At 42.8% G+C, this 24,826-nt stretch overlaps 1 protein-coding gene across 1 annotated transcript in view; it reads right to left on the bottom strand.

The window, feature by feature from the left end:
- Positions 1-24,826, bottom strand: part of LOC101945548 (neural-cadherin-like) — a 56,755-nt gene that overhangs the window by 6,726 nt on the left and 25,203 nt on the right. Inside the window, exons 14-30 of the mRNA XM_024105264.3 lie at positions 24,189-24,375; positions 23,783-23,926; positions 22,144-22,427; positions 19,568-21,185; positions 15,732-15,825; positions 14,055-14,239; positions 13,207-13,439; positions 11,732-12,009; positions 8,295-8,509; positions 7,756-7,883; positions 6,643-6,770; positions 6,389-6,512; positions 6,122-6,302; positions 3,524-3,690; positions 2,938-3,202; positions 1,927-2,107; positions 785-1,038 (exon numbers count right to left, since the gene is read on the bottom strand). Coding sequence (XP_023961032.2) covers positions 785-1,038; positions 1,927-2,107; positions 2,938-3,202; positions 3,524-3,690; positions 6,122-6,302; positions 6,389-6,512; positions 6,643-6,770; positions 7,756-7,883; positions 8,295-8,509; positions 11,732-12,009; positions 13,207-13,439; positions 14,055-14,239; positions 15,732-15,825; positions 19,568-21,185; positions 22,144-22,427; positions 23,783-23,926; positions 24,189-24,375 — 4,666 coding nt within the window. The remainder of the gene's footprint in view (positions 1-784; positions 1,039-1,926; positions 2,108-2,937; positions 3,203-3,523; positions 3,691-6,121; positions 6,303-6,388; positions 6,513-6,642; positions 6,771-7,755; positions 7,884-8,294; positions 8,510-11,731; positions 12,010-13,206; positions 13,440-14,054; positions 14,240-15,731; positions 15,826-19,567; positions 21,186-22,143; positions 22,428-23,782; positions 23,927-24,188; positions 24,376-24,826) is intronic.

The following is a 24,826-nucleotide window of genomic DNA, read 5'->3' as shown; positions in this document are numbered from 1 at the left end:
AGTTTTGAATCAGATCAGGAAGAACCCTGGGTTTCCCACATCCTCAATCAGTGTTCTAACCTATTAGCTATTCTGGGTTTGGTGTGGGTCTCTTCCTCCACCCCACCACCAACCCCCCCAAAAATGTCAAAAGGCCTCAGTTTTGCCTCACTGTGGAACAGGAAAATATTTTCAATTTCAACATTTTTCATAGGACGGGAAAACCATTTCCCACCAAGCCCTGGCTAATATTGGATAGGTTGAACATAAAGCCATGTATGAATAATATAATCAAAGATCAACTAATCTGTACTGAACATATATATAAAATATATACAACTTTTATATTGATTGTCTCTCTTTCTGACCCACCCCTTGTACATTGCTTGTCTGCTTACATTGCAAACTCATTAGGGAAGGGTTTGTGCTTTCCTATGAATGTGAACATTGCCTACCACATTGTAGGTGCTGCTGGAATACCAATGTGACGATAACAACATGGGAATTTGGGGCAGTTGAGGCTTGGAGGTGAAATAGGTGCACGTGCAGTCTTGGGTGCACCTGGGGAAGCTTTAGAGGGGGGTGGGAGTGAATGGAGGGGGAAATCTAGTTTTACTTGAACCAGTCCTGAAGCCAGTGAACTGAAATTATGTGATAATAAATTTCAGTTGTTACTATGCTAAGATGAATTTGAACTGGTGACTCATAGCAGAAATAAAAGGCTCTCTCTCATAAGTGGCAGTGTCCTTGTTTCAATGGTGTAACACGTAGTTTGAGAATAAATTAAAAATATTTGCTTTCCTACCTAGAAAAACAAGGAGGCACATGCTGATTGCCAAGATTGAGCCAGAGCTGAGTCCAACTGGTTTTCCTGCTTTCACCTGGCTGATTTCACACCACTTTCCTTTATAGCCATCAGGACACTGGCAGACAAATTTGTCTTGGGAATGTGCCACACAGGTACCCCCATTCCTACAGTTCCAGAGTCCACAGGGTGTAGAGGTGCAGTGTTTAAGCCCTGTAAGATTATCTGTCACTTCTACTTTGCCAGTTGGGCACCTGAATGATGAAACCAACAGATTATTTTGGGTGATGATGGTGACAGGAAGAGCATGCTATTTGTAAACGTTGTGCGGTGAAAAATGTTCAGTAATTCAAGTTTGCTACTTACACATGTTTCTAAAACCAATAATAAAAGCTTTTAAAGAAAATAAAAACCAAGAAGTGCTCATGCCACATCACTATTATGAAACAGCTGTGAACTGAATGAACGTTCTAGGTATTGCCATGTAAACAGAAACTCCAGGTGTCCCCCTACTTTGCTTCATAACTCCTGCCTGCAGCATTGCCACAATGCCCAGAGAACAAGAAAATACACAAGGGATACCCCAGATTCCTCGAAGAGCTCTACTTCTTCCCCAAAGGAGGGGTACAGTCTGCTTCAAAACATGACCAGTCCTAGCTGGAGAAGCAGGAAAGGTTTTTTCCTTCCACACACATTCAGAACCAGATGGAGAATCTGGTAGCCCCCACGGACATCCAGAGAAAAAGGATGAGCAAGTTTGTGGCAGGGCTGGATACAGGCTTTGTTCTAGTTATTTGGAGATTTTGGAAGGAGGATCCCCATCCTGGGACTGGTCCCTTTGGGGACTTAATCTGCCAGCAGCATGGAACAGGCTTGGTGCCGCTGTATTCCTCATCTTCCAGCATGAAATTGGAAAGATAATGGAGGGGTAAAACTCCTGTAAGAACATAAATCCTCCTCATGGAAAGCCGGGGAGTCAGAAAGCATGCCAGACTCCTTGCCATGTGGTTCCCAGGTAAGTATATGGGAGAGAACCCTGGAGCTTTCCCTTTAGAAGTGGATTGGATAGTGGCAATCTGCAGGGCCTTATGTAGAAAGAGAGAGGGTCCCACTCCCATAGGAAAAATGAAAGCTAAGTGTACCTGCATTCATGCCTTCTCCACAAGTCTACACAATGGAAAGGACTGTGACAGGGCTGACTGCGGCAAGCATTGGAATGACAGCCAATGGTGACGCCTTGCTGCTTCAGAATGAAGCTGAACTCTGTGCTTTTGTCATCCCCAAGAAGAGGCTGACCATTCAGCTGGACATCACGCATGCAACCTACATGAGCAGAAAAGCACAAAGACAGAAACATACAGTGTTCCTCACAAACTCTCTCAATGCACACTGCATTGCCAAGTTCTTTAAACATCTTTGAGGACTTATCATTATCAAAATGATCACTGTTTGCATGCAAAATAGTCTGATCACAGGATAAGAGTTAAGTAACGCAAACACTATTTTACTAGTGGTCAAGATTCCTTCTGACATGTGCACCTGTGTTCTTGCTGGCTGGCCCAGCACAGCATTATAGCAGTCCTGCAGCAGAGCTCAACAGAGTTGAAGCTGTGAAGCAGGTGGTTTGATTGGGGCTCTCCTCACCCACCCTGCTGCAGGCTGAGTAAGGGGCATGAGGGGAACCCAGATGCAAGGGACTGCTTTCTGCTTTGCTCAAAACTTGACAGACAGAGCTCCACCTCCGTCCAGCCCAGCCATGAGGGTAGGGGTAGTGAAGTTCTGTGCAGAACCTCCCACCCTGCAGTAAATATTCTAATATGGATCCTCCCCTCCCCTCTGGCGTGGGGGGAAAGAGGTTGGGACAATCTCAGTGTTGTTCTCCTCCCTCCAGGCCCACAGAGCAGGGATTGGAACGCCACTAATTCTTGCTTTATTCTGCCAACGTCTACAGTGGGAAATATCAAAAATCCAATTTACCTCAGTACTAGGGCATTATTCGGCAAACTGAGGGCAAGGCAGTAGTTCTGAATTTCCAGCCAGAGGCCAGATCCTGCATTCCAAGGCCACTCCAACCTTCGGTAGATATGTCTGTGTGGGGCCTGGAGTCCCATTATTCCCTAACATGCCATTTCCGTGGTTCATGTGTCACCTACCTTGGAAATCACTCTCTGAGTGGTTAGGAAGGTGGTTTCCTAGCACAATGCTTGCCAAATCCATTTTGAACCATCTGTTCACACCCATAAAGGAGGTCGCTTCGCGATCCCCTCCGCCATTATTAACACGCAAGGTAAACTCATTGTTATAGCGCTCCATAGCCAGCAGAACCCACTGGCCATTGTCTATGCGTAATGTGCTCAGTCTCAGACGCTGCTCTTTGTCCCCCAAATTGAAATTAACACCAAAATGTCCATCAACCACCTACAGGAACACAGGGGAAGAGACCTTTAATACTGTTCACACTTATACCAAAAATACATGTCCAAACATCAGAATATAAGCCACAAATTCTAATAAGTGGAAAGTGTTCCCTGTATGGCCAAGCAGCACTGCACTAGCTGCATTTATTTCTAAGGAAAGACAGAACTTCCATGAATGAGAATCGTTGCCCAAAGGGGCAAAGCCCTGCCCTTATTCCTTTGAGGAACAGGCACCTTTAAATATTCAGAAGATGCTTCTTTTAGATCATTGTGCAGTGGCACAAGTTAACACCACTGACAGAACAGCATTTGGATTGTTTACCTCCAATCTGATGTATCTACTCCCATCTGCTGATGCCATGCTGAGAAGGGTGCTGAAGGAAACACGGGTGCGTACCATGAGCTGGACCTGGGTAATGTGGGCACTAAGAAAACTTTTCAGTTCATAATGAATCCAACTGTCCCTTCCAAAGGCCCAATCCAGAAGAACTAAACATAACACATGGAAAATATAAATGTAACATCTTAATATTTGGCACTCACACAGACCTTAACTTTTGTACACACACAGAGCTCTGAAGAGATAAACTAACCCTCAACATAAGGATTTTAGTTCAAAAGAAACTCTGGCCAAGGTGCTTGGGGTGCTGTGGAACACAAAGCTACACAGCTACACAGACTCTGGCCTCTGTCTCAAAAGTTAGAGCAGATAAAAATAGCAAGTACAGGAATACAGGAACTGGAGAGGGTATTATAGCACACAAAAAGCCAAAAAAAGTGATCTAAAAAAAACCAATTTTGAAACTTAAAAGCATCAGTGGGGTTTTTATTTTGTTTTAAAGCATGGAGAGAGACAAGGGCGGTCATCAGGGAGACGAGTTTCATGTTGCAAAACTTGCCACAGTGAAGGCCCAAGTAGTGGGTGAGGTGGGAGGCAATGGTAGAATCCCTAATATATGGGTTTATCACAGCACAGAACCAAGGCAAGGCATAGGGAGGTGGTATCACATACAGCCAGGATTTACATCTTTTAAAAGGTTATTAAAAACTAATCTGGCACCTTTTAGCCAGCCACTGTTCTCACAGCAGTGGAAGGTCCCCCCAAAAGGTATATTGTGTCAGAATGGCTACTTTCTATTATATTCTTGGGTAGCTTTGTGATAATGGATTATTGCTGTTTGTGTTCTGGCACATCTGTGAAGGAATGTCTGTGAATCAATGTGGCTGCACTTGTGAGCTGCTAGACCATATTTCTCTAGTTTGTCTATGAGAATGTCAATGTGGGACTGTGTCAAAAGCCTTACTGAAAAGATATATCACTTCTACTCCTTCCCCTCATCTACTAGGCCAGTAACTGCGCCAAAGAAGGGAATTAAGTTTATTTGTCATAATTTGTTCTTAGATAATAGCCAATATGAATTTATCACCACCTTATTATCTTCTAGGTGCTTACAAATGGATTGTTTAATAAATTGTTCCAGTATCTTTCCAGGTATCGAAGTTGGACTGACTGGTCTATAATTCCCCAGGTCCTCTTTGTTTCCCATTTTAAAGATCGGTACTATATTTGCTGTATGAATGGGGAATGCTGGAATAGGTGGAGGGAGGATTGGGAGATACAGAGAACCCCTCGTGGGGGATAGGGTTGGCGGACTGTGGTATGGGGATAAAGGGAAAAATACAGCCCATGGCATTTTGGGGCAAATGGGGAATCCTGATCTGGGGCACACAGTGCCGATGCCATGGATGTCTGAGGGGGAATGGGAATCAGGGTGCACACAGAGTCACTGATATGGGAGAAGAATGGGGGGAACTGGTACAAGAAGAGGGGGAGATAGGAGGCAGACAGATGCCTGGCAGGAAAGAGATTGTGGGGATTGCAGGGAATCGCTGAACTAGAAGAGGATGGGAGGGTGGCACACAGAGAGCTTGGGTGGGGGCGGGGGGAAATGGAGGAATGCAAGGAGCCCCTGGTGTGTGCAATAAGCTTGTCCTACACAAGCTATTAAGGGTGCGACCCCCATTATATAATTCACATGGACCTAGTAGAGAGAGCACAGCACAATTACTCACCCTACAGTAGCTGTGGTTTTCCAAGATGTGCTGCCAACAGCAATTCGACTCAGTGTGTGCTCCCCAAGGTCATGAGATCAGATTCTTTTGAATAGCATTACGTGTTGGGGCTGCACAGGTGGCCCCAGCCATCTTGTCCCTTCCCACAGCTGAGTGCACAGGGGACAGTGGCTGAAATCCACGCTCAGTTCCTTTACCAATGAGAACCCCATAAGAACAGAGCTCTGATTAGCAACCCAGTGGGAGTGTGGGTCGTGGCACCTGTGTGGACAACATCCTGAAGAACCACAGTTATTGGAGAGCAGTGACCATTCTTTCTTCAAGTGATTGTCCACATAGATTCCATTCTTGGTAACTAACTTGGACTTTCCCCAGATCACATGGGAAGTCTGGCAGCGCAAGGAGATTGAACCTGTGTCTCCGAGATAGCGACTTAACCCCTGTGTCATCCTTCCTCTTGCCTATAGCCACCAAGGATGCTGAAAGGTGCAGTATTAGCTGCACTTGTTTTAGAATAAGAATCAGAAACTTGAAACAAATGGGGGCATGAGCCACAGAGAAACCTCAAATCCTCCCATCTCTCATTATGTTGCTCACACAATGAAACCACAAAAGAGGTAAATGAAGTCCTGCGAAGACCCTCATTGTGACACTTCCTTTGTGCAACAAGTGAACATAAGTATTTCAATATCTGCAAGTTCAAACCTTTCACAGAGCAAGGCATTGCATTACTTAGCTACTGGCTCCAACCAACTACTATCAAATTAAACAAATTCTATTCCATGGTATATCTGCTGCCTATTCCCAAAGATTCCCATGATTCATTTCTCCCCAAGACTAACTGTACCTTTGTCACATTTTGATCCAGCGTATCCGGGGTAACAGCCACAATTAAAAGAGCCCCATTCACCAATGCACTTGCCATGAATACCACAGGAGAGGGCCCCAGCTCTGTGACACATTTCATCAGTCATAGTACAGCCTGGCGCACTGTTTAAGGACTCTGCAGGATGCTCCAAGTCATAGACCTAGAAAAGGAGGGGGGGGGGGGAAACACCTTAGGCAGCTGCAGTTAAAAATATTGCCCCAAAGAATGATTTCCTGACATTTTTACCTTGCTGTCAACGATGACATTCCGTATACAGCCAACAAACCCTTTGAAGTGCTTTTGTGAATTACGGTATGGCAAGGCCTTCTTAACTCCACCCAGCTGTAAGGGTTGGTGAACGTTGAGGAACCTGCCAGCATTCGGGGAGGAGAGGAAAAAAGGAAAGAATTAGTAGCAGTCAACCTAGATTAACAATAACTTGGTGTTTTTCCTTTTCTTTCTTGGTTCTTTTGTGGTTGTGTTATCTGTTTTGTTTTTACCTCTCATTTCCTGGAGTCTCTTCTGAAACTTTGCAGGCAGACGGATCCATCTGGGAGATTTCCTTAAGGATGCCATTGTCATCTTTAACTGAAACATTTACGCAGTGGTCAAGGATCAGCTGCACTTTCTAGAGTGGAAAATGCATTACATTAAAGATCAAATTGGTTTTTAATTGCAGATTTTACATCACCTATGCAACAGGCCAGTGCCATTAACTACAAGTTAAAATGCAGGAAAATTGTATTAACATAATGAGTTTTTACCTGCAGAGCTCAGAGGTAGGTAATTATACATTAGGATTCCTATTCTATAGATGAAAAACCAGACACAGAAGTTTTGATTCTCCCCTGGCTGTGCCCAAACAGAGCTGTGGGTACAGTGAAAAGCAGAGGCTGATCAAGACTCCAGGAGTTTCAGCCAACTGGTCACTGGTCCCTTCCCCACACTCTCCACCTCCCTCTCCCCTTCTCAGGTTCCAGCACAGACAGCAGTGAAGTCACCTCCACCTGTTTCAGATCAGCAGAGATTACCCTTGCACAGAAGAAATTCTTCAATACGATCTCCAGTCTCTTTAGCTTCACTTTACTCCGTGTAAGTGGCATAATTGAAATTGGTGGACCAGAGTCCAGCCCAGAGCAATGAAGGAATTTGCTGCAGGTCACTCCAGCAAGTCAGGAATGGAATATGACTAATCAGATTACCCCAGCCCAGGGCCGCCCAGAGGATTCAGGGGGCCTGGGGCAAAGCAATTTCGGGGGCCCCTTTCATTAAAAAAAACTTGCAATACTATAGAATACTATATTCTCGTGGGGGCCCCTGTGGGGCCCGGGGCCTGGGGCAAATTGCCCCACCTGCCCCCCCCCCCCCCCCCGGGCGGCCCTGCCCCAGCCCTGTGGTATAATCACTAGACAATGCTGCCTCCCTGACAAAGAGAATGGGAGACAAATCTGAAAGTCTGTAATGCCTGCTGAAACTGATGCCATGGCCATTGGGGGTGGGGTAGGGGACATAGAAATATCTAGCCAGACACTATACTAAAAGCAGCAATCTTATCTTCAAATGATATCCAGATAGGTGAACTAAAGGTTTTACAGGATTGTTTTTATACTTGCCTTTCCATCACTTATAATTTTTATATTATGCCAGCGGCGATCTGCAACATTAACTTTCTGAGACAACTGCAGGAAGAGTACCCCAGAGCCATGACTCAGAGTCAGTGATGGGACACTGTCAGAGAGCTCTGGAAAAGAAACAGTTATTGAATAAGCCGCCTCCTGTCCAAAAGTCAACCACATAAATATTAAAATCCACATGAACTAAAAACTACCAACTCAATTTCGGTTTAAGGAGTTTTTTAGTATGTGAATGAGATGCAGATTAGCACTGTCCCAGATATCCTGAGTCTTTTTAAACTGCATTTTTTTAATAGTATTAAAACCACTTAGCCTGCAGGGAAGGAATAACAGTACATAGAATGAACTTGAAGTGCTGGTAAGTTGTTCTGAATGCTCCTCATTTGCCAAGAAATTTTTTTAATGTTTTTTTTTCCTTTAAGAGACAAAGAAAGTACAAGACTGTAAATAAAAACCTGAGTTGTACACGCATGCATGCATGAACTCACGCAGAAAATGAATCTGTTAAAGTTTTTAACCTAAAGCAATGAAGTCTTCCACTTCTCCAGGATGACTGCGTGCTACTGGTCCATTGTACAACAGAAGGCCATCAGCCACTTCAGTAATAAACTCCAACGAGATACGGCTCTCAAAGCAAGGCTTGATGGGAGGGAACCAGGCATAACCATGCCCTCTGAAGGTACGTTTTGTTTGTTGGCAGTCAGGCCCATCAAAAGTTGCAGGGCATTTACAGCTATAAGAGTAAAGAAAAACTTTAATTTGTTTTTTCTCCAAACTGAAAACTCAGAATATAACCCTTAAGGAAATGATCCTTAATATACAGCACAAACCATGCTAACTCACTCTAATGAGTGGGAGACACACTGCAGATCACCACATGGAGAACAAACAAGTGAATAATCACAATCAAAGCTTATGCATCAAACTGTACTTAGTTCATTTATTTTTACAAGCAGTTTAGTTTTAGGTAATAATGTGCAGCATGTACATAAAGGATTTTTTGTGAAAAAATAGTTAAGCCACTGTAATATATAAGTTTCAGAGTGGTAGCCATGTTAGTGTGTATCAGCAAAAAGAACAAGGAGTGCTTGTGGCACCTTAGAAACTAACACATTTATTTGTGCATAAACTTTCGTGGGCTAAAACCCACTTCATCCGATGAAGTACTCCTCGTAATATATAATATTATGCAATACTCCTCGCAATACCCTTCTGCTATTAACTCTTTAATGTCACGCAGAGGGAGAGAGAGGATTTCTTGCTAGTTATTAGATTTGTCGATTATTGTGTATATATTAGTATAGTAACTCAAATGTGCTGGATGCTATACACACAGGATGAGAATCCCTTCTCTCAAGAGTTTACAATCTAAACAGGCAAAACAGATGAATGAAGCAGGGAAAGGGATACAACTTACAAGCCACTAGGGTGATGGCAGGCTCACTGTTTTGAAATATTTAATTATATCTGTTTTATTTATGTTACAAAAACATAGATCTGAGGAGCTTTTTTTCATGGAGGCTCAAGAGATTTCAATGGGAATAAGGAATGATAGAAATACAGATTGTGGGAAGGATTGTTAATGGGAAAGAAGGATAATGGAAGAGAGGAAGTTTGGGCACCAGTTGTACTATTCAGTTCTTATACAGTACGGTACCTGAAGAGACGGGGGGAGGGGGGCGGCAAAGGGTAAATGCCTACAAATGACAACAAAGGAAATGGGGGGGGGGTCTATCCATGGGCCAAGTCTCTGAAGTGGGTGAATGATAATGGCAGGAGGCTGTGAAAAGACTATGTTCCTCTCTAGCAAGAGGAACCATGTTTAATACATTTGAGCAGCATATTGGAATTGGATGTGGGCTTTACCATGGACAGGGACTCTGCAGGTTCAGTTAAATACCTTGATTTGCACTGTCACCTCCTGCAAGAACTATTGGGCAGTTGCTGTTGCCTTTCCACCGCAGAGATAGTTAAGTGTAAGTGAGGGGTGATATAAATCTACACACACACACTTCGGGATCAAGGTATGTGTGTGTGTATTACTCTTTCCTCACTTCCATGTTTGACAATATGCTGGGCAGGGCCGGCTTTAGGAAGTGCGGGGCCCAATTCGAACATTTTTGGTGGGGCCCCGGCAGGGATGACTAAAAAAAACAAAAAACCCTTTCATTTCTTCCATGTATTATTTACTTTCCATAACTATATAAATAATAAAATTATATATTATGTACATTGCGTCATATATGCTGTTGATCGGTTATTAATGAGCTCCGTTTCACATGTGTGGGTCCCTGCCACTCTCTAGGGGTGTGCTAGGGTGACCAGATGTTCTGATTTTATAGGGACAGTCCCAATTTTGGGGTCTTTTTCTTATATAGGATCCTATTACCCCCCCCACCCCATCCCAATTTTTCACACTTGCTGTCTGGTCACCCTATTGTGCACATGTGTGGGTCCCAGCTGCCCCCTGCCCCCCTCATTGAAGCAGGTGTGCAGGGTTACTGCCCTGGGAACTGCAGGGCACCACTGGACATGGGGCTGGCTGGAGGCAGGGCAGGGGCTGACTGGAGGTAGGGTCTGGCTGCAGGCAGGGCAAGGGGTGGGGGGCTGGCTAGAGACAGGGGTGTGTGGGGCGGGCTGGCTTCAAGCAGGGCCGCAGGGGGGTGCAGCATGGGTTGGCAGGGCTGGAGACAGAGGAGCGCGGGACTGGCTGGCTTCAGGCAGGGGGGTGCGGCAGTGGTTCGCTGGAGACAGGGCAGAGGGTGCGGCAGGACTGGCTGCAGGCAGGGAAGGGGGTGCAGGGCTGGTGTGGGCAGGGGTTGTATGGGGCTGGCTGGCTTTGGGCAGGGCTGCAGGGGGGTGCGGCGGGGTTGTCTGGAGACAGGGCAGAGGGTGCAGCAGGGGTTGGCTGTGGGCAGGAGATGTGGGGCTGGCTGTGGGCAGGGGGTGCAGGGCTGGCTGCAGGCAGGGCAGGGGGGGCGGGGCTGGTGCGGGCAGGACAGGGGGTGAAGGGCTGGTGTGGGCAGGGGGGGCAGGGCTGGAGGCGGGTAGGGGGTGCAGGGCTGGCTGGAGACGGGCTGGCTGCGAGCAGGGCAGGGGGTGCAGGGCTGGTGCGGGCAGGGGGTGCAGCAGAGGCAGCTGGAGCCCCAGCCCTTTAAATCGCCCCCAAGCCCCCCGCTATCCCAGGGCTCTGGGGGGCTATTTAAAGGGCCCGGGGCTCCCCTGCTTCTACCGCCCCAGCCCTTTAAATAGCCGCAGGAGCCCAGGGGAAGCGGCGGGGCTCCGGCGGCTATTTAAAGGGCCAGGGCAGTAGAGGCAGCGGGAGCCCCAGACTTTTTAAATAGCCCCCAGAGCCCCGCAGCCCTACCCCAGGGCTCTAGCAGTGGGGCTCTGGTGGCAATTTAAAGGGCCTGGGCCCTTTAAATTGCCCCCTGGGGAAGCTGGGCCATCCTGGTACGGTGCACTGCTCTTGCAGGTACGCCATACCGGGACTTGGGCGTGGGGCCCTCTTAGGTGCGGGGCCTGATTCAGGGGAATTGGTTGAATTGGCCTAAAGCCGGCCCTGATGCTGGGTATTAAAGATTAGTCATTAAAAAAAACAAAAACATGGAAAGCGAGGAGTTTGTGCCTGTGGGAAGAGTTTGTGAGTGACATGCTGTGGTACTGGTTGAAGTGACTGACTAATAAAATGCATTTAGATTGCACAAACATAGCTTCTCATACTTCCAAGTTAAGGGAGGCCAGTGCAACTTGCATGCTTTCTGCCTTTTGAGGATTATGATGATTGTAAGTAGCCATCAGCAAGGTGAGAAATCTGTTTGCAAGAACAAAATTAAGTATATCCAGCCAGATCTGCCTTTTGAGAAGTGATGAATGTTGATTTGTTTCTCTGAGCCCCTTTCTCACCCATTTTAAGTTAGAAGAAGTTCTGAGCGGCATGAAAAGTTTTACTAACCTGTAGCCCAAGTCAGTGTCTATACACGTGCCACCATTGAGACATGGGTTTGTCCGGTATGAGGAGCAGAAGAGATGCTGGCTTTCTCTAGCTGCACAGGTGCACTGGGCACTATTCAGGACCGTCACAGATGCCAGTGAGACACTTCCAGCAGTAGTTATTGTGGGGACATGACTATAATTGTACTTGCTGACACATCCAGTGCTATGAGTGCAGTTTGCAGTCACACACTCATCTATGCCAATCTGGGTGATGCTTATATCCAAGATGATTTCCAGCTGGAGAAGAAAGTTAGTTTTATTAATCTGCCTTTTCCTGTGGGAAGAAGTTTAATGCTGAAGACAGTGTGAGAATCACAGCCCTGAGAAACCAAAATCTTATTTATCCACAGAAGAGGTGGAGCCTGAGCTGTAGCAGTGTGAGTGTCCCTGCCAGTGCGCCATTAACCTGCCTACAGACCCCACCACTAGCCATGAAAGGGTAGCTCCATCGTAGAATCCATTCAATCCTCTGGCTCCATACTGGGACTGTTTTAACTTGAACTGATTGAGAATTCATTAAATAATTTGTGAAGAATTTCACTTTTTTTTTTTTGAGCTGAATAATTTTATTTCAGCTCTTATAACAAAAGATCCCAAATACTTACTCTCTCTCTCTCTCTCTCTCTCTCTGCGACCTGGACACTTAATCTCAGTCTGATTTTAGAGAGCAAGTAGTTGTAAAAGGCAACAACAGTAAATAGCCATGATTCTGATGGCAAGAGGATCCAGTCCATGTGGCATTGCCAAAGCGCATTCTCCCAACACAGCAAGTCACTTAGCTGCTTATTAGATTTTATTTGCAGGAGTGATTTGGTGTGTTTAATTTTCAGCTCACATTTTTCTCTGACGGGAAAAGTTATTTTATCACTCTGCTTACTTACTGTAGAAAGATGGAACTTTTGACTGAGCAATTTTGTGAGTTCTAGTTACTGAACATTTCAATACATGGGCCGAGGAAATAAAGCAAAACATCAAGAACCGTGGGCACAAAAAACCCAACCATATGCATCACTTATGGAGGATTTCATAGTCTCTGTAGAAGATACGTAGATACGTGTTCTGAAACACATACTCCTAAAAGGAAATAGAGTATTCCAAGGGCAAAATATTCACATTTGGGTGCCTAAAGTTATGCAACTAAATGAGTGGCTTGACATTCCGAAACACTGAACACCCTCAGCTCCCATCAAAATCTTCAACTCTGAAAATTAGGTCATAGTATTTGGATGCCTAAATATGGATTATGGGTCTGAACTTCAAGCACCTAGATCTGAAACTTTTGGCCAAACTAAAAGAATTTTTTTGCTCAGTACAGTCAAATATTGCAATATACAATCTTTCTCTCTCTCAAAAAATCAATGATTCTGTGCAAACATTTTCACTAGATTATAGATGCAAGATTTTAATTAACTCAATGAGTTGAAAGCCACATACCCGTGCTTTGGACACTGCCATGTTGCCGTTAAGTTTTTCTGCTTTATAATATGGTGGTCCAGAAACTGTAAACCAAACATCAACCCCTCGGGTTTGACCTGGGACATTCAAGACACTGAAAATGTGGACATTTTCGAGTTGAGCTGGTATGATTTCTGAAAGTAGTTTCTTCATTTGGTTGTATTTACTTTCTCTCTCAGAAGACTGAGATATAAAATCCTCTGCAGTGATATCTGTAACAAACAATTTAAAAAACAATATACTCATCTTTCAGATTGAGGAGAATCATATGACGTTCAATTATAATGGGAGCAGTAGAGGCCAAAATAGTTAAGTTTGCATATCTGATTCCATTCTCGTGGCACAGAGAGACTTTTCACCTTTGGGCTCTGAAATTTTTCATACTGGTTTTTGCTCAATGGTTTGCATTGCGGAGCTTATTTATTCAGTCATTACATTTATTTTATTTCTCTTTAAATCAGGAATATCTTTAGAAGGATTTTTTTTTTTACTAGAGTTGTTCAAACAAATTCTATTTGCAATATAAATACATGGTTGCATTGTCAGTGTGGAATTCAAGGATCTTATCTTTGTTTTACCCTAGAATGCAGCATTTACTGCAGTGTCTTCTGACCCCCTCCCCCTCATGTATCAGGGGAAAAAGAAAACAAAGCAGAGCACATGTGTACATTTTTCAGATCTCTACTTAGAGGAATATTAAACATATCCAACACAGATATCTAATAATTAAGCAGACACTAATAAAAGTTCAAAGTTACACAGCACTAACATAAAGGGGGCAGATTTCAGAGCTGAAATACTGCAGACACAAAAATACATTATTTTACCGTTTATTCGTATAGACCCAGCATTACGGATGGCATCATCTTTGATTTCCTTCACAACCACCTTTACTGTTGAGATCACATCTGGCCAGATTCCATCAGTAACTTTCACTCTTACATTGTAAATTCCTGTTGGGGTACCTTCTTTAATACTCAGCAAACCTGAGTTATCATTGAGGATAAAGTACCTGCAACAGAAATTATGTGAAAGGAAAAGACAAAGAATAAAGTTCTATTCAATCAGGTCAAGACCAGATTTTGTGGAGAATTCCCCTAGTGTAAAGCTGACAGCATAACAGATCTACCCCCTCACCTCAGGTAAAAGGACAGCGAGGAGCCAGGGTGTTACACTTATCCTCCATTGGTGTAAGGCCCCTAGAAACCCCAAAACTGTGGCATAAACTAAAGCAGGACTCCAAGTTGCTCGAACTCTGTCTGGGGCTGGGTGGCACAGAGTCGGGGAGACATCTCCTTTCCAGTGCTTCTAAACAGAGCTCAGACGCTGTGCAGAATTGAGCCCTTAGTGTGTACACAAGGCCATAGTCAAAGATCTGCATATTCTATAGCAAAGTAGACCTAAATTCTATAGCAAGATGCCTGGATTCGGCAGCAGCTTCATTAAAATAAAGCAAAAATTATACTACCTCCTAGCTGCTCGCAGACTACCACCCTCAGGCTGTGGTGCACACTCTCAAATAACTATGAACTACCATGGCCTGCCTCTGTTTACCTTTCCCAGTGGATCAAAGATCTTGTCTGCACTGAGTACTTTGCACTATGTCATTAGACTGATGTAACCGTATGAATGCAAACCCCTAGTATAGATGCACTGGTATAAATAAAGTGACTTGCAGTGGTGCAGCTCCCCTGTGCCAAAACAGTCAAGTTGCACTGTTGCAAGTCACCTCTGTTCTGCACTGGTGCAAACCCCATCAATCTAGCTACACAGGTGCAAAAGCTCCCAGTGTAGACAGGACCTCAAAAACTAAGTGGGGGCACCAAAACACGACTTCTCCAGCGGTGGAGCAGGGTGTTAGGGAACTGTATTTATGCTGTGGACCAATGGCACTGGATAAGACTGTACACAGGGACTATGGGATAGCATTCCAACTCGTTAGTCAGGCATCTGTGCGTAGTACTGGGCTCTTGACAGAGTGGGATCCCAAGCTGTCACAAAGGCCAAAGATAACCACTGCTAGTGAAATGTTCCGATCTAGCAGCTGTACCCCACTTCTGGCAATATTCAATTACCCCTGAAATTATTACACTTCCCCCTTTCCCTCACCAAAATCCCATGCTGCAGCCACAATCCTTCTGAAAAAGGATGAAGGAATCCCAACTCGCCTCTGAATATACCAATGCAACTCCTTAATTGGCTAGTGAGGCTTCTGGTTGCCTGTGGAGTGATTAAAGGCACTCTGCTTGTCAGGGGATGCGCATTTCATCTCAGAAATTGCTGGCCTAGGCAGCAACTGACTGGGGAGCAAACTGGAGCTGCTCATATGACTGCGTATAATGTAGCTTTCTATGTAGGAAATGGGTTTGGAGATTGTGTGCACACAAATTAGAGTGCACACAATACACTCTGGCATGTGAGTTCTCAGAGAAAGTTTAAATATTTTCTTTTTTTTGAAGATTTATCATCCATTTTGTCAGGTCATTATTTTCTTTTTAAAATACCTTGATGCTTTTCCTTCAAATTGATAGGTCTTGTGATCCCAGTCATCGTTGTCTGGTGCGTGAACTTGGCCCAGTACAGTTGTGGGTAAGATACCTATCATAATTAAACATATGAATGACATAACTAAAAAGTATCTGACATTTATACACACGTATATAAACAAATATGCGATTATAATTTCGCTGGCTTTCCTTAACTCTAAAATCTTTGTCAGTACTTGGGATGGAATTAAAGGCAGCTCGGTAATGATTTGTGAATACTGTATGTTGGCCTGGTTATTGGGGTGTTTTCTATATGAGGATATTGGTTTAACTCAGGCTGTCCAGAAAAACAGGCAGGAAAGAAAAGAAGGGCTCAGGATAAGCCACCTCTGAACTTTGATGACTCTGCCTGTCTCCAGCCAGCCTGCAAAATTGGTTTGGATCAGAGCAGGAAAAGGTCAGTGAACAAAGAAATTTAAAAGAACTCTGGCTGGATTAAAAAGGATACTCAAGAATGGGGCATTAATTGAGACAGAAACCCGGTGAAGAAGTTAGGCCTGCCTAGGTTACCATCAGGGGATGGTAAGACAGAAGGAAATGTAGAATGTTTTAAAAATCTTGTTTCTCTTAAAGTGTTACTAGTGCTAATACTTGTGCTTGAAGAAGGCCGTTCTGTCACTGAATACCAGGGGAAGAACCACAGGTGTCTGAACTCAGTGGGCTTGGGGGATAAGAATGGGGAATACACAGGGTACTATACCCCAGCCTCAGAGTGGCAGCACTGTAAAATTGAGTCCTGAGGTAAGTAAAGACCCAGAGCCCGATACCTGAGGTGGTGCACTCAGAGAAACCAGAAAGGAGCCAGAGGTGCAGCTAGCCCTGTAACTGTAACAGTAGTTATTTGATAAATATATTTTGCAATAGCCATTATATAGGACATATTATAATATACTGATGTTAAATCCCTGCAGTACCTGAACACAACATGAAATACAACATGAAATACAAAGCCTTCCTTACTTTATCGTGTGTCACAACCTCAATGTATGTATGACTTTTTTATTTAAATAGACTGAAGACAAAAAAGCCTCTCATTTAAGTTCACAGGAGTTGATAAAACAGACCAATTCATCTTATGAAGTACAGCCAAGTGGTATTCAAAATTCACTGTAACTAAGTTTGAGAAATCCAATATTCCATCATTGCAGTCCAAGAACAAACCCTTGAGGACTGCCAGCAATGACCAAGGCCTTTTGTGCAGTTAGCAACCACACAAAAATTTCACTCGGTACATCAAACTAAACCTTAAAACAAGCACACATCAAGTATAATAGCTGTCCAATACACTGGTGCGGTCTATATATAAACATCTTATAACATATCATCATGTCAGCGCTACTACAGTATATGTAGGAAGTAGAGCTGTCAAGTGATTAAAAAAGTTAATCACGATTAATCGCACTGTTAAACAATAACAGAATACCATTTATTTAAATATTTTTTGATGTTTTCTACATTTTCAAATATATTGATTTCAATTACAATACAATACAAAGTGTACAGTGCTCACTTTATACTTATTTTTTATTACAAGTGTTTGCACTGTAAAAAGACAAAAAAATAGTATTTTTCAATTCACACAATACAAGTACTGTAGTGCAATCTCTTTATCATGAAAGTTGAACTTACAAATATAGAATTATGTCCAAAAATACTGCATTTAAAAATAAAACAATATAAAATTTTAGAGCTTGCAAGTCCACGCAGTCCTACCTGTTCAGCCAATCGCTCAGACAAACAAGTTTGTTTACATTTGCAGGAGATAATGCTGCCCGCTTCTTGTTTACAATGTAACCTGAAAGTGAGAACAGGTATTCTCCTGACACTGTTGTAGCCTGCGTCGCAAGATATTTACGTGCCAGATGCACATGCCTCAACTACCATTCCAGGGGACATGTGTCCATGTTGATGACGGGTTCTGCTTGAAAACCATCTAAAGCAGTGCGGACTGACACATGTTCATTTTCATTATCTGAGTCAGATGCCACCAGCAGAAGATGGATTTTCTTTTTTGGTGGTTCGGGTTCTGTAGTTTCCGCATTGGAGTGTTGCTCTTTTAAGACTTCTGAAAGCATGCTCCACACCTCGTCCCTCTCAGATTTTGGAAGGTACTTCAGATTCTTAAATCTTGGGTTGAGTGCTGTAGCTATCTTTACAAATCTCACATTGGTACTTTCTTTGCATTTTGTCAAATCTGCAGTTAAAGTCTTCTTAAAATGAACAACAACATGTGCTGGGTCATCATCCGAGACTGCTATAACATGAAATATATAGCAGAATGCGGGTAAAACAGAGCTGGGGACGTACAATTCTCCCCCAAGGAGTTCAGTCACAAATTTAATTAATGCATTATTTTTTTAAAGAGCATCATCATCATGTTAGCATATCCTTTGGAATGGTGGCCAAAGCATAAAGGGGCATAAGAATGTTTAGCATATCTGGCACGTAAATACCTTGCAATGCTGGTTACAAAAGTGCCATGCAAATGCCTGTTCTCACTTACTGGTGACATTGTAAATAAGAAGAGGACAGTATTATCTTCTGTAAATATAAACAAACTTGTTTGTCTTACAAATTGGTTGAACAAGAAGTAGGACTGAGTGGACTTGTAGCCTCTTAAGTTTTACATTGTTTTGTTTTTGAATGCAGTTATGGAACAAAACAAAAAAAATCTACATTTGTAACTTGCACTACAGTACTTGTATGAGGTAAACTGAAAACTACTATTTCTGTTTATCATTTTTACAGTGCAAATATTTGTAATCAAAATATACACTTTGATTTCAGTTACAACACAGAATACAAGATATATATGAAAATATAGAAAAACATCCAAAATATTTAATACATTTCAATTGGTAGTCTCTTGTTTAACAGTGCAATTAAAACTGCATTTGTGATTAATTTTTAATTAATTGTGTGAGTTAACTGCGATTAATTGACAGCGCTACTAGGAAGTGAAATTCCTCCTGATAAGAAACACTAGTTAGAGGGATTGCCATGTGACCAGAAGCATAAGGTGGGATCTGGGGAGGAGGAGAAGTGGTTTGACACCACAAGATGCAAGCCCCACAGTTACAACATAACTTATTTATATTGTTTACTCTCCTTTGGGGTTTATGTAAGGACGCTGGGGACTGCAAGAGATCATCAGGGATTGGGGAGCTGAGGGTCAGGGAAGGTGCCCTGCCTCATGATGGCTGCAAGGAGCAAGGAAGGGCACAAAAAGCAGCAGCCATAGAAGATTTTTCCATTTCTATTTTTGGGCAGTTCAAGGCTTGCATTAACTTTTCAGAGAGTACAGATGGTTCATATTCGGGTTCACATTTAAAACATTAACTAGACAACATGCCAGATTAGTTTAACTTCAAATTTCAAGTAATCTCTCAGGGTATTCAGACTTGAATCCAGATCACAACCCTTGACAACATTATTAAATGAACAACATCAGTATAAAATAAGTCTAGCTATTTTGTAATTAAAGGGAAACAAAATAGTATCTGAAAACCATTTACTTAAGTTTTATAGAAGTGTACATAAGATAGAAGCCAATTACCCTCCTTCAACCCCAAATTCAATCTCCTCCACACACGCATTGACTCCATCCCCCAGGACCAGACCTTACACACCAAGTTTCAGTTCTAATCAACCTTTTGGCAGAGCTGCATTCCCCACCAAAATACCAATGCATCATGGAAAGCAACTCTTGAGGAATGGGACACATCTCTCCGAATTGCACTCCTGCTGCTCAGGGTCTGAGTATTGCCCAGTGAAATAAGCTCCAAATCAATTACCATCATAGCAGTAGATGAGGCATTCCATGTAGCCAGCAGAATGAGGATGATCATTTCGGTCCCCAATATTAACAGTTAACGTGTTGGTTGAGCTCATAGGAGGAATCCCGCTGTCAGTAATCAGAATTGGCAGGTAAAACACCTTGTGCACTTCTCTGTCAAAGGTATGCAGCGCAGTGAGCAGTGCACTTCCATTGCTGAAATCCTGCAAGTTAAAGTAAGTTACGCTGCCAAAATTGCTGAGTAAGTGAAAGGAGAAAGGCCCTCCATTAGCAGCAGTGTCTCTGTCTCTAGCATATAACAAAGTAGAAGTCTCGTTCATTTGCACAATTTGTGGCGAAGCAGTGTTTTCCCAGACGACTGGGTTATACTGAGCCTCAAACTCTGGCCCATTGTCATTCACATCCTGCAGAGTCACAAGAACAGTGGCACTGCCAGTCAGCCGAGGTTGTCCCATATCAGTGGCAATGACCACAAGGTGGTGCTGTGTCACAGCCTCATGATCCAGCAATCCTGCAACTACAACCCAACCATCATTACCCACAGAGAACTGTCCACTTGGGTCAGACCTGTTTATCAGGCGATATAAAAACCTTCCATTCAGCCCCGAATCTAAATCAACAGCAGAAACCTGTACAACTTTAGTGCCAAGAGGCACATCTTCAGCCAGAGCCATCACTTCATAGAATGGGGGATAAAACACAGGGGCATGGTCATTGGAATCCTCCACATAGACAACACAGTGAGCAATGCTGAAGAAATCAGTGTCTTCAGCTTTCACAGTCAGGTTAAACACCCTCTCATGAGGTTTCTCAAAGTCTAGGTGTTTCCGCAACCGAATAGCCCCACGTTTGTTAATTTTATCTGTCTCTATGGAGAATTTACGATCATCATTCCCATCAAGGATGCTGAAGGTCACCACAGCATTTTCTCCTTCATCTCTGTCCATAGCAGATACCATTGTGATCTCAGTGTTGATACTTGCATTTTCAGAGACAAAAGCCGTATACATCTTCCGTGTAAAGACTGGAGCGTGGTCATTTATATCAGACACCAAAATGGTGGCGGTGCCTGTCCCAGTGAGTCCACCTCCATCCCTTCCTTCAACCACCACCAGATACTTATCTTCCTTCTCCCGGTCCAAGGATCCAAGCACAGTACAGATGGTGCCCGTAACTGGGTTGATTGAAAACAAGTTGAGGTTGATTTCATTTTGGACATTTTGAATAATTCTATAAGTTAATACTGCATTCTTCCCAGCTTTAGGGTCATCGAGGTCTATGGCATTCATTTCCATTACAGTGGTGTCTGCTGGGGAATCTTCAGGAACCTGCCCCATGAAGCAGCCTTCTGACATGCAAAGGAAAAGAGGTGGGTTGTCATTCACATCTCTGACCTCTATGATTACATCTGCAAAGCCAGTTAGTCCCTCTCCATTTTCATCTGTAGCAAGGACAAGAAAGCGCCATATGGATCGCTTTTCACGGTCTAGCTTTTTGTTTGCATAGATCTCTCCTGTGTACTCGTTGATGCAGAATTCACTATTGGCCCCGTGTCCATGTAAAGAGTAGCAAAGGGCACTCTGGTCAGCTTCTTGATCAGGGTCAGTTGCAGAAACCTGGAACAAACCACAGGAGGGGTGAGAGAGAAAACTGGAAATTCATTGTATTTCTACTGCAAGCTGAAGTACTACGGAGGCCTACTAAAGAACGTGCCCCTATATGTTAACAGTTAAGGATAAGCATCAGTTGGCTTGAGTCATTTGGATCTTTCTGCAAAGGTTATAGCTGGGCTGGAGAAATAAGCTGATTGTGTTTAGGGAGACTAATGCATTCTGCGTGCTAGTGTATTTGGGAAGAGGGGGGAAATATGCAGGAAAAGCTAGGTGGAAGTAATAGTAAATCAACTGAACAAGTATTTGCAATGAGAGCCAGTGGAAGTTGAACTAGAGAAGCAAATAGAAATTGGTTCATAGGAGGGGTTAGAAACTGGACAGGGTTTGGGTCATGTCTTCCTTATACTCCTCTGATGGGGAAATCACCACCTATATTCCTTAGCACTTCCATAGTGTCTTCCTACCCAGAGATCTCAAAGAAGCTTACAAATATTGATGAACACCCCAGTAAAGTAGGTATGTATCCCCATTTTACAGCTATGGAAATGATGTCAGTGACATGAGTAAGTGATTTTCCCAAGGTCACAAAGGAAGCCTGTGACAGTTGAGAAGAGAAAGCTGATCTTCTGACTTTCGGTCCCATGTCTCAACCATAAGTCTATCTTCCCTTTGCACTTTTCTTACCAGGGGTCAGTAGGTTTGTTTACATTTATACTGGCCAGTAACTAAGTTTATTATCCAATTCCAGCCACCACATATTTTTGTTTAATCAATTCTATAAAAAAAGTGTAGATAGCTGGAAAACATGGAAGACAGAAAGATACCAGAATCTTACAAATTCCAGGTCTTCTGATGAGATCTGGCTCTCAGTAACTGATGTAACTATGCATGGTCAAGCTGAATAAAAAATTACTTTACTCTCAAAACCCCCCACCTCTCTGCTTCGTGCAAACTGATTTACCTTTAGAACTAGAACAGGCAGATCTGTAAGTTCCTCCAAGACACTGTCATGGTACTCATTGTTAGTGAACACTGGAGCTTCATCATTCTTATTGATTACATTGATGGCAATGAGTGTGTGATTCTCCCACTTCCCATCAGAAGCTACAAGCCGGAGTTCATAATGCTGCTCTTGTTCATAGTCCAGACACTGAGTAATGAAGATGGTTCCCACTTCGGGTTCAACATCAAAAGCTCCTTTTGCATTTCCTGATGTAATCTGATACCTCAGTTTGGCATTTGCACCTGTATGAAACAGCAAATGTTTACTTACTGCTAGTATTGAATTCCATACCATACTTCTCAAAGCACTCAGTAAAGCCGCAGCAAACATTTATTAATGGGATGCGTAATTTGACTTGGACACAGTAGGCCAAAATTTTCAAGAGACAAGCACTGGTATTATGCCTTAACAAAAAAGTAACTGTAGTCAGAAACGTGTATGTGAAAGTGCGAGTAAGACAGAGAAACAAATAACTGCAGAGTTCTGTGTTTGTAAGCACACGTATATGTACAAGCATAGTTTGCAAGTAGAAGTTAGGCAACTCTTTTGTTCCATTTTGTTGATTAATTTTAGTCCTACACGTCTAATGTGTATTAATTTCCTGATACTGCAGAGAACGTAGTGTTATTAAAGACTAGAAGCTATTGTTGTTGAATAGTTTTTTCCCCCTGATGTTAAAGCCAAACATCTGTTGTTGCTACACTCTCATTTTTATTTTTATCACCAGGTGGTGCTAAAATATCAAAAGCAAGGTTTCAAAAGACCATTTGTTTTCAAAATATATTCCATCTATATGATCCTAGTTATTTTCTTTTGCATTGTTCAAAATGTTTGGAAACATGGGAAATTGATAAGCTATTGTTCTTTGAAAAGGAAAAAAGGAAGAAACATGACAAGATACTAGATACATTGAAGCTGTTTTGATTGTTAGAATCAAGTTCACTCCACTTAGCACAGGGGCAAAGAATCATTTTCCATACAGAACATATAAGCTCCTAATAGAGGGGGGGGGGGAGGAAACATTTTCAACCTTTTAATTTATTCTGAAATGTCTTACCCATATATTACTGAAGTGACATGAGCAGCAATTGATAGGAGTCAACAACAACAACTCCAAAAACCCACAACTCTGCTGTATGTATTTCAGATGTTTGAACATGAAAGAGTTAGGCCCCAGTTGTAACCCACCTATCAAAGTGACTAACAAGTTGTTTTTTTGAAAATTCTCAACTCCAGCAGTATGCTCCAAGTTCTCTCCTTTCTCCTCCACCAACCAGAGGGGCATTTAGCACATCCCCGCTGAATAGAAGAATTGTGAGGATTTAAATGTTTGTTGTTCTAAAATAAAAGGATCACTAGCATATTGTTATTCTACAAAGTGGAAACTTGAGCAGATTACTAAGAGTTCTTGACACATTTAAGCCAGAGAGATTCTTCTCCTCTCCAAACTATTGAAATCCATTTAAAGTTTCTCCTTAATACAATCAATCACCAGATTAAAACAGAAAATCATTAGCTCACAAGAGAAACCATTATTATGGTGGACGCTGCATTACTCAAAAGCACTGAAAAATATAGGAGAAGTCTGTTTACACACCTTCATCTTCATCATTTGCTGTTGCTGTCACAACAGCACATCCAACTTCCTTGTCCTCCTCTATACTGATTTCATATACTGGGTGAGGGAAAGCTGGAGCATTGTCATTGACATCACTGACAAAAATCTTCACATATGCTGTATCTGAAAAGGAGACATAAAATGGAAATTTAGATTACAGAGACCAGAGATAAAGTTACTTGTGGGATGGCCTAACCTATCCCTGAAGAAGAGCTCTGTGCAAGCTCAAAGGCTTGTCTCTCTCACCCACAAAAGTCGGTCCAATAAAAGATATCACCTCACCCATCTTGTCTGTGTAATCTACCCCGACATTCCATGAAAAACTTCACATCTACCAATGGCAGTGGAACTCTCTCTGACCTGGTATATAAACCATTATGCTTACCTGTGTTGGGCTGTCCATAAACACCAGGTCGAGCAGACTCTGCAGAATCCTGAGACTGCACTTCAATCAAATAAGAACCTTTCTTCTCTCTGTCAAAAGATGCTTTGGTGGAAACAATTCCTGTCTCAGGACCAATGGTGAAGAACCGGTAATGTTCACTAGGGTCTTTCAATATTGAATATTGAACCTGAAGTTCAGAAATTTTATGTGAGGTTCCATGCATACCATTTCATGTGAGTGCTGTGTCCCCATCCTTCCTCAGCCCTTTCAAACTGTCTGCAAAATAATATTTGAAAAGGCTCTTATTTGAACAGACTGTTCTTGAGGCTTCTCTCAGTTTGAATACAAAGTTAGAATGCTTATATAAAATAACCGCCGATGTTCCTGGTAATATACAATTAGGACTGGTCAAAAAATTTCCATCAAAGTTGTTCTGAAGGAAAACTGAGCTTAGATTGAACCACATATTTCACAGAAATTTTGAAAACAAAGAACTTTTCAGCTGAAAATTTTCAGTTCTATGACAAAAAAGTAATTTTTTTTCAAAGGAAAAATCCCTACACATTTCCCCACCAGTTCTATATACAATATTTGCTACACAGTTTTTCAGTGACAGCTTATGGCAGGTTTACAAGTTA

The sequence above is a fragment of the Chrysemys picta genome, chromosome 2 (genome assembly GCF_011386835.1).
Source record: "Chrysemys picta bellii isolate R12L10 chromosome 2, ASM1138683v2, whole genome shotgun sequence".
Taxonomy (NCBI): domain Eukaryota; kingdom Metazoa; phylum Chordata; order Testudines; family Emydidae; genus Chrysemys; species Chrysemys picta.
Note: the sequence above shows the minus strand (reverse complement) of the source record. Positions and strands in the feature narration are given on the sequence as shown.